Source organism: Pristis pectinata, chromosome 13 (assembly GCF_009764475.1).
Source record: "Pristis pectinata isolate sPriPec2 chromosome 13, sPriPec2.1.pri, whole genome shotgun sequence".
Classification (NCBI taxonomy): Eukaryota; Metazoa; Chordata; class Chondrichthyes; order Rhinopristiformes; family Pristidae; genus Pristis; species Pristis pectinata.
In genome coordinates, this window is record NC_067417.1 from 35,818,599 (window position 1) to 35,829,012 (window position 10,414).

The following is a 10,414-nucleotide window of genomic DNA, read 5'->3' on the forward strand; positions in this document are numbered from 1 at the left end:
GCTCTTTATCACCCTGCTATTCAGAACATAAGTTCTGAATATCACAAAGTGAAAATAATTTTAGAAGAAAGAAGAAATTTTATAGAGCACATGGCTGCTAACACTAAGAAACTACCTGTCAGCAAAGTTCAGTCATATTACATTACTACCAAACAATGGTTCTCTTTACTTAGGTGATCAATACTGGGTTTATACTGCCAATGATCTGAACAAAGGATACCCCAAGAAACTATCTGCACTTGGGTTACCAAGTGACTTGCCACGAATTGATGCAGCTTTTAACTGGAAGAGAAACAAGAAGACCTACCTCTTTGCAGGTGACAAATTTTGGAGGTAAGTTGAAGCTCTAAGTATTAATTAGCAATGTTTTGATTTTCAGATCATAGTTTGAATAACATTTCTTTATTCCTTTAACTGTGCAAAATATAAAACACTGGATTTTACAATGCTGCAGATTATATTATTTTGTTGTTACATTTTTTCAAGAAATAATAAGATTCAATCATTGCTCTTTTTATGGTTAAGTTATTTTACTATAATTAAAGGTTTGAATTTTAAATTCTTGCAGATACAATGAAACAAAGAAGAAAATGGATACTGGATTCCCTAAATTAATTGCGGATGCCTGGAATGGGATCCCAGACAACTTGGACTATGCCCTGGAGTCTCTTGGAGATGGTGAGCTCAATATCCTCAAAGTAGACTAAAACCATGGGATGTCACTGGTTTAAAAACCAGGAAGCTAAACGATGTTATCCTTGGTATGGTGCATCCTGTGACCCAACATACATATTTATAAATGTATCAGTTCTCTATGAATGGTTGGAGGTGTTGTGGATAGTATGGAGGGCTGTCAGAGGTTACAGCGGGACATAGATAAGATGCAAGACTGAGCTGAGAAGTGGCAGATGGAGTTCAACCCAGATAAGTGTGAAGAGGTTCATTTTGGTAGGTCAAATATGATGGCAGAGTATAGTATTAATGGTAGGGCTCTTGGCAGTGTGGAGGATCAGAGGGATCTTGGGGTCCAAGTCCATAGGACGCTCAAAGCAGCTGCACAGGTTGACTCTGTGGTTAAGAAGGCATATGGTGTATTGTCCTTCATCAATCGTGGAATTGAACTTAGGAGCTGAGAAGTAATGCTGCAGCTATATAGGACCCTGGTTGGACCCCACTTGGAGTACTGTGCTCAGTTCTCGTTGCCTCACTACAGGAAGGATGTGGAAGCCATAGAAAGGGTACAGAGGAGATTTACAAGGATGCTGCCAGGACTGGGGAGCATGCCTCATGAAAACAGGTTGAGGGAACTCAGCCTTTTCTCCTTGGAGCGACGGAGGGTGACGGGGGACCTGATAGAGGTGTATAAGGTGATGAGAGGTATTGATAGGGTAGATAGTCAGAGGCTTTTCCCCAGGGCTGAATTGGTGGCCACAAGAGGACATAGGTTTAAGGTGTTGGGGAGTAGATGTAGAGGAGATGTCAGGGGTAAGTTTTTTTACTCAGAGAGTGGTGAGTGCGAGGAATGGGCTGCCGGCAACAGTGGTGGAGGTGGATACGATAGGGTCTTTTAAGAGACTTTTGGATAGGTACATGGAGCTGAGAGAAATAGAGGGCTATGGGTAAGCCTAGTAATTTCTAAGGTAGGGACATGTTCAGCACAGCTTTGTGGGCCAAAGGGCCTAAATTGTGCTGTAGGTTTTCTATGTTTCTATGAATAAGGCTTATACATAACTTCCACAAATCATTGCAGTAACAAAAGTCTGTAATGACATTATTGGTATTGGTTTATTCTTGTCACTTGTACCGACGTACAGTGAAAAGTTTGTCTTGAGTTCCGTTCGTACAGATCAATTCGTTACACAGTGCAGATACATTGAGTTAGTACAGAGTGCATTGAGGTCGTACAGGTTAAAAAAAACAATAACAGAGTACAGAGTAAAGTGTCACAGCTACAGGGAAGTGCATTGCAGGCAGACAATAAGGTGCAAGGTCACAACAAGGTAGATTGTGAGGTCAAGAGTCCATCTCAGTGTATAAGGGAACCATTCAATAGTCTTATCACCATGGGATAGAAGCTGTCCTTGAGCCTGGTGGTACGTGCCCTCAGGCTCCTGTATCTTTCTCCTGATGGGAGAGGCGAGAAGAGAGAATGGCCCGGGTGGGTGGGGTCTTTGATTATGCTAGCTGCTTCACCAAGGCAGCGAGAGGTAAAGACAGAGTCCCTGGAGGGGAGGCTGGTTTCTGTGACGCACTGGGCTGTGTCCACAACTCTCTGCAGTTTCTTGCGGTCCTGGGCAGAGCAGTTGCCATACCAAGCCATGATGCATCCAGATAGGATGCTTTCTATGGTGCATCGATTAAAGTTGGTGAGTGTCAAAGGGGACATGCTAGATTTCTTTAGCCTCCTGAGGAAGTAGAGGCACTGGTGAGCTTTCTTGGCTGTGGCATCTACGTGGTTGGACAGGCTATTGATGTTCACTCCTAGGAACTTGAAGCTCTCAACCCACTCGATCTCAGCACCATTGACAGCTGCATGTACACCGCCCTCTTTCCTGAAGTTAATGACCAGCACTTTTGTTTTGCTGACATTGAGGGAAAGATTGTTGACATGACACCATGTCACTAAGCTCTTTATCTCCTTCCTGTACTTCGACTCGTAGTTACTTGAAACACGGCCTACTACGGTGGTATCATCTGCAAACTTGTAGATGGAGTTAGAGCAGAATCTGGCCACGAGTCATGAGTATATAGGGAGTAGAGTAGAGGGCTGAGGACGCAGCCTTGTGGGGCACCGGTGTTGAGAGTAATCGTGCTGGAGGTATTGCTGCCTATCCTTACTGATTACGATCTATTGGTCAGAAAGTTGAGGATCCAGTTACAGAGAGAGGTGTTGAGTTCTAGGTCTTGGACTTTGGTAATGAGTTTGCTTGGAATTATAGTATTGAAGGCAGAGCTGTAGTCACTAAACAATAGTCTAACGTATCTTTACTGTCCAGATGCTCCAGAGTTGAGCGTAGGGCCAGGGAGCTATAGAGCTGTTACAACGGTAGGCGAATTGCAGTGGGTCGAGGTTGTCTGGGAGGCTGGAGTTGATGCGTGCCATGATCAGCCTCTCAAAGCACTTCATGATGGTGGATGTCAGAGCCACTGGTCGGTAGACGTTAGGACATGTTGCCTTGCTTTTCTTCGGTACCGGGATGATAGTGGTCTTCTTAAAGCAGGTGGGAACCTGAGATTGAAGCAGGGAGAGGTTGAATATGTCTGCAAATACTCCTGCCAGCTGATCAGCACAAGATCTGAGCATTCGGCCAGGGACACCATCTGGGCCAGGTGCTTTCCTCTCCAGGTCACCATCGAGGACTCTCCAGAAGACTGATCTTACGTCCTCAGTGGTGACCAATGGTTCAGTTGCATTGAAGGCTGTCAGGGTGGGTGGTGACAATCCACTTCCCTTCTGCTCAAAACGTGCATAGAATGCATTAAGCTCATCAGGAAGGGATGTGCTGTTGTTAACTACGCAGCCCGTCTTCGTTTTGTAGCCTGTTATAGCATGTAAGCCCTGCCATAACTGATGGCTGGTCTGGGACTCTATTTTGAATCAGTATTGTCTCTTGACATTACAAACTGGCATAACAATTGTTTCAAAGTTTTAGTAAGAAACAGTTCAGGCAAATTAATATACTGGGCATAAAATCCACAGAACTCGTCATCTGGACCAATAATTAAACTATATAACTTTTGGTACTAAGAATTGTCAAGGCATCTTACTTCAGTGCCCTCCTCCCCACCTACCTACCACCCACCCCACCCCCTACTCCAAGCCAACCTAACTAGTTGGGCATTCTGTCTAACTTATATCTATAAACATGTGACAGACTCATTTTGGAAGGCAAAGTCAGATTCTGAAAGTAAGATCTTCTGAATTTTGCATCTCCATTCACTTTGAACACTTGGAACTTTCCTGAGATTTTCACCTCTCCCAACCACATCTCCTTTCAGAGCCCATCTTATCCATGAGACCACCTGCTACTCTCTCAACCCTATTTACCCCAAACCGTTGATTAATAAACTTCCCTTCCTGGCACATATTTTCTACAATATTTTTAATGGTTCTCTCTCCACTGTGACTTTGCTTGATTAATTTAGCATATGTAGATTTGGCACATTGTTTCATATTGATATCAGTGGTGTAATGGACTTGAAGTCCACCATGTAAATGAGCAAGAGTTGATAATGTGTGACATGGCTTAAGCTTATCTATTAGGACATGTTTTTCATCTAAGCAAAATCTCATTGGTAAAGATTTGAGGCATAGTGGCTCTGCCTACTTAGAAAGCAGTTAACAATATTCTATATTCTGGTATTGCTTTTCCCTTGCACTATGTACTTGTGTTTTTCCACTGTATCTTGGTCCATGTAACAATAATAAACCAATACTAATACCAATAATAAAAAAAACAGTAATGATGTGACTTACTACTGGGTTAGAGATGAATAGGTTATTAATTGATACCTGTTCTGACCATAAGTAAGGAAAAATCCAAGGGTTTTAAAAGGGTGGGCAACTTGAACATCTTGAGGGAAGGTGAAATGCTGTTGAGTGCAATATGTTCCGATGCCCAGGCTGCTTAGATCTTACACTGAATCTAGTTGTTAGGTTTGTTTCAATATCGGTGCAGTGGAGGTGACTGGGAACATTGTCACTGAGGACTGGAAGTGGTGTTAGAGTGGATTCTATAAATAGTTGGCTGTTTACATCCATTATGAGACAAACAGACCCATACAGAATCATGGTATTCTGAAACCAAATGGCACAGTGCAAGGGCAGTTGAACACACAGAGGAAGCATCAGCATTCTAAGTTCAGCCTGGATGTCATTCCTTACTTTGATACTTAAGGGAATAGGAAGCATCAGCATTCTTGCTGTGCTTCCTCTCAGAAGTCAAGCCATCAATGAAACTGATAATGTAACCAGCTGACTGAAGGAGACAAGTGTCAGATCAATGTCCCTCTCTATCAAGTCTTCCATCATCGCCCTCTCCTTAAAACATCAATGTACAACCCTCCCTCTGTCCTCCCCTTTCCTCAGTCTTCTCCAAACTCCTTAATCATATGTGTCCATCATTCCCAGAAATCCATGATTAAATCTCCCCAATCAGGTTTCCTCTACTGAAGCAGTTCTTATCAAAGTCACAAATATCAAACAGTTTGACTGTGACAAGAATAAACTATGACTCCTCATCCTTCTCAACCTGTCTGTGGCCATTGAATTGATTGGCAACACATCCTCCAATACATTCTGGCTGGGCAGAACCACATTTGCTTATCCACTCTGATCAGTTCTGTTAAAGCCAGAGAATTACATGTAATGTCTTCTCCTCCCACTTCTACCCTGTTAATCCTGGGGTACACCCCATCTACTTTTTTGATTTGCAAACTATCTACAGCGATATCATCCTTAGTTCTCACGTGTGCTGAAGACACACTGCTGTACCTTAACCACATCCCCCTTTACTTCCATCAGAATTTCAAAATTGATCAAGTCTGGATGGGTAGCCAAAAGCCATTTGATCAGAATGTACGGTTGGATAGCCAGTGGTTCCCTAGAGAATGGTTAGCTGGCTGCAGCACAGGCATCTAGAGATTCCAGACTTCTGTACCTGCCATTCAAAAGTTGGGAATGTGCTGGAGGTCAAATGAGGTCTTGTTCTGCTCCCAGAATCACCATTAAATCCAGGGACTGTTCTGTAAGTTTTCTAACCACAGCTGAAACATCTGGCACAGCCCCATGCATTTGAATAGGGTCACTAACGTTCAAGTGAAAGGGGTTTATGGAATGTCTTTTCATGTTTTTAATTTATTGACAGCAGTTCCTTGTGTTGTTAAATAAGTTAATTTAAAAAAAACACAATTTTTTTTTTTTTTAACTAGTTTCCAAATGAGTGGGATCATCAGAGATATTTGGAGGCAATGAAAAGGCCTGCAAACAGCACCAGGTGTTGGATGGCCATTAAGGTAGACAATGAGCAGGGTCGTACTTCCTGCCACCTGACCAAGGCAGAATTTTAAGAGCTGACCATTAGCAAGAGATCATTTCAACCAGGATGCTAGTGCAGAGGGTGACCATGGGGCACAGGCCAGGATCTATATAATCTCACCCTTTGTTTTCTGCCCTTCAACTAAGTCAGTTCCCAAGCCACCAGTGCCCCATTTGTAATTGTAGGAGGCTGAACTATACTGCTCACAACCTTGGTGTCAGAAATAATCATCTGTCTGCACACCACAAAGTTTACTTACCTCATCCTTCAAAACATTGGCTGGCTACATTAAACAAAATAGAGCGCACGCTGTTGTATTAAACTAGAGGAAAAAGACATAAACTGTCATTTATAATTTTGCATTGAAAGTTTTTTTTTCATTTTGAACAGGACACAGCTACTTTTTCAAGGATTGGTACTACCTTAAATTGGAAGATCAAAGCTTGAAGATTGTCAAAGTAGGGAATGTGAAAAATGACTGGCTTGGTTGTTAGGTTAAACATATTTTCAATCATTTATCTTTATTTTACTTTCAAATAATCGAATGTCTTCACTGTATATTTTTGTTAAAATGGCATGTACAGCATTGTCTTACAGTTGCAAAGTCCAACTTGGAATTCTATACTGAGACCAACTACAACAGTATTATATCCAGCTTTGGTATTGGTATTGGAACTATAGTTTTGCTTCAGTAATTTCATTATTCTGTGATATGGTAAAAGTGGTGAAGGCACAGGTTGCCTCAAGTATTGATTTGTGTAGTGTGATGGAATTATAATGAGAAACTATTATTTAAGAATTTGAAAATGCTTTCTGTACTTCACTGCACAATTTTTTTAACACAAGCAATATTAATGTGTTTTGTCTTTTAAAGTACAGGAAATGCTTTGAACAAATCTGAATTTTTCAGTTTTGTGTTCCATGCAGTGGCTACAAAGTATTGATAATAGCTGAGACATGAAAATAAACAACTAGCTATCAGAAGCAGATTGCAATTAATATCTTTTAGAACAAATATGACAAATAGATGAAAACAGTCCAAATATCAGGTGTTTGCTTAATGAAGCACAGCAGCGTCAGTTTAATTGCATGTGCGGAATAAAATAAGTTTGAAGAGTATACCTAGCCAAAGCTAAGTGTTCAAATCTGATTACAAATAATATCTCACAAGAAACACAGGTGTTTCAATTTCTTGTATTACAGTTTTAAATGAATCTGCAGAAGAAATATAATTTTTGGAAGTATTCTTCTATTAATTTAGATTTTTGCGGAAATTTGATATTCAATAAAGTTATCTTAAAGAGTTTTGAATCCAATTCTTGTGACTAATTAACAGTGAAAAGACAGTAGGCAGACAAAGTTACCTCATTAAGTTTATCCAGAAATTATTTAACCCATACATCACAATGGGTATTAATATATTGTTAATCAAATAAATCCTTGCCTGGAGCTCGACGTTTTAATGAAGTCATCTCATTAACAAGATAGTTTGGCAAACCTATTTGAAAACCAGAGGAAAAGAGGTTATAAGTGTGAAAATGTGATAACCTCATATTAGGAATGAACATTCTTAATATAAATTCCAATTTGCAAGCACAAATTAAATTACCTCAGGCACAATGAGACACTGACAGTAACTTTTCTCTTCTTGAGTGACTTTACAAAGTTCTGCTGAAATTCAAAGATAATTACCCATAAGTATATAAAAAATATTAGCCAGGAATTTCTTGTGATTGTTTATTTGTGGCCATTGTGCACAATGGCGTCCAGTGAAAAATTTGTACCAAAAATTTACTGGCAAAGAATTTAAAAAGTATTGTTGCATAATACTGTACAACCCCAGTTTCTCAATGTCTAAATAAACGTCCAAATAAACTATGAAGTTCTCTTTTTTCTGTTGTTTAATGTAGCCACTGAAATTGCATTTGTTGCCCATCTTAGCCTTAGATGTTGGTGTGTCCTTTCTTTTGGCAACCGATATTGATGTGATGGTGGTGAGTGTGATGACCATTGCAATAACAGCAACTGCCTGAATTGGTCTTGCCAGTATGCTTTGGTCTCGATTTCTTAGCCTTGCACTTTGCTACAGCTTTTTCACTGTGGACTGCAGCTAGACCAGTTGTTTGTGGTTCTCAAGCCAGTTAGGACAGCCATGTTGTCCCATTCCTACTCAACAATGACAAGTTTAAACTTGGTGCATGCAGTAGTCCAGTGAGAAGTCATGTCACATCTATACGTAGACTCCAACTAGGACATAATATAAACGAGGAATTTAGAGGAATATGTAACAAAGATACGCTTGGATATTTTGATCTGCATATAGTCTGGATAAACTAGATTAGCATAAATCATGTGGAGGACAAAGTATAAGTGATGGTTTCCTAAATCAGTATGTTGAGAAACCAAAACAGGAACAGGTTATTCCAAATGAAAATCAACTTGGGTTATTTTAGGTTATTTTAAAACTAGTATTGTGCAATGAGGTAGGACTGATTGAAGATCTGGTAATTAGGGGGCCTTTAGGAAACAGAAATCTAAACAGGTTATCTGAAACCAAGGTCTTAAATACAAATATACCAAACTACGAAGTCATGAGATGTGAGCCAGCTATGACAGATCAGGATACAACACATAAAACGTAGAACACTACAGCACAGGAACGCCCTTTGGCTCATGATGTTGTGTTGAACGAATTAGTAATCAAATGCCCAACTAAACTAATCCTGTCTGCCTACTCAATGTATGTATCCCTCCATTTCCTGCACATTCATGTGCTTATCTGAGAGCCTCTTAAACACCTCTTTTGTATTTGCCTCCACCACCACCCCTGGCAGCCTATTCCAGGCACCCACCACTCTCTGTGTAAACAAAAAACTTGCCCCGCACATCTCCTCTGAACTTGCCCCCTCTCACCTTTAGTACATGCCCTCTGGTATTAGACATTTCAACCCTGGGAAAAAGATACCAGCTGTCTACTCTGTCTGTGCCTCTCATAATATATCATGCCTCGTATAAACTTCTATCAGATCTCCCCTCAGCTTCTGCCGCATTAAACGTGACAATACCTTACATTGAAATAAATAATACATAGTATACAAGTAAAATGGAAAGTCAGATAAAGTGATCCAGTTGTGGTTTATCAAGAGACGTCAAAGATAACACTGGCACAAAGATAACAATGGAAAAGATTTTTAACATTTCCATAGCAGTAAGATTGAGGATTAGGAAAATTCCAGAATTCAACATAGGAGAGCCAAGGCATTGATTTAAAAAAAGGAACATAGAATACAAAAGTAGTCAAGCAAGAAACATAAGAACAAATTGCAAGAGCTTCTATAGATAAGTAAAAAGGAAAGATGAACTAAAGTTAAAGCGAGTTCCTTAGAGAGAGGAGAAATTATGGGCAACACAGTGGTGCAGCGAGTAGATCTGCTGCCCCACAACTCCAGTGACCAGGGTTCAATGCTGACCTCTGGTGCTGTCTGTGTGGAGTTTGCACATAGGTTTCCTCCAGGTACTTTGGTTTCCACACACATCCCAGAGACGTGCAACATCTATACTTTCTTCAGTTTCAATGAATAAGATGTAATCTTATTAAGTACACAAAATCCTTTTGGGATTTGACAGAGTAAACACAGGGAAGATGTTTCCACTGGTGGGGCTCTCTAGAAGCAAGGATACCTGCTTCAAAATAAGGGGTCAGCTATTCAGGACAGAGATGAAAAGAAATTTCTTCCTCCAGGAGCAGTGTATGTTTGGAACTCTCTACACAAAAAGGCTGTGGAGGCTCAGTTATAGGGGGTATTGATGACAGAAATCAACAGATCTTTAGATAATAAGGGAATCAAGGTATATGGGATTAGTGCAGGAAAGTAGTGCTGAGGTAAAAAAATCAGCCATGGGCAGGAACAGCAGCTGATGGCTTCCTTCTGCTTCAATTTCTTTAACAAATTGGAGAAATTGTGAACTTATGCTCTCCTGGGGTCCCACAGTTTCCCCTTGTAATAACAACCCTACACTTACTCCTTTTGCTGCCCTTCTCCTCCTTGGCCGAAGGTCTCCTCATTGACATTTTCCACATCTCTGATTTCTCCCATCAATGTCCCCCCACCTCCAATCTCTCTCAACCCCCACATATCCATATTTCCCCACTGACATACTATCTGTCTTGATTGGTTCCCTCTCCAAGCAGCCTCTTTGATGTCATAGAACATAGGACAATACAGCACTGGACAGGCCATTTGGCCCACAATGTTGTGTTGATCTTGATGCCGATTTATACTAAATGTCCTCTTCCTGTGTATCATCCATATCCCTCCATTCCCTTCATATTCATGTGTCTATCTAAAGGCCTCTTAACCTCCACCAAACTGCCT

General features: G+C 40.7%; 1 protein-coding gene across 1 annotated transcript in view; it reads left to right on the forward strand.

Annotated features, from left to right (window-relative positions):
• mmp2 (matrix metallopeptidase 2) overlaps window positions 1-7,916 on the forward strand; it is a 31,020-nt gene extending 23,104 nt beyond the window's left edge. The window contains exons 11-13 of the mRNA XM_052028270.1: window positions 174-333; window positions 569-678; window positions 6,429-7,916. Coding sequence (XP_051884230.1) covers window positions 174-333; window positions 569-678; window positions 6,429-6,532 — 374 coding nt within the window. The 3' untranslated portion in view covers window positions 6,533-7,916. The remainder of the gene's footprint in view (window positions 1-173; window positions 334-568; window positions 679-6,428) is intronic.
• The last annotated feature ends 2,498 nt before the right edge of the window (window positions 7,917-10,414 follow it).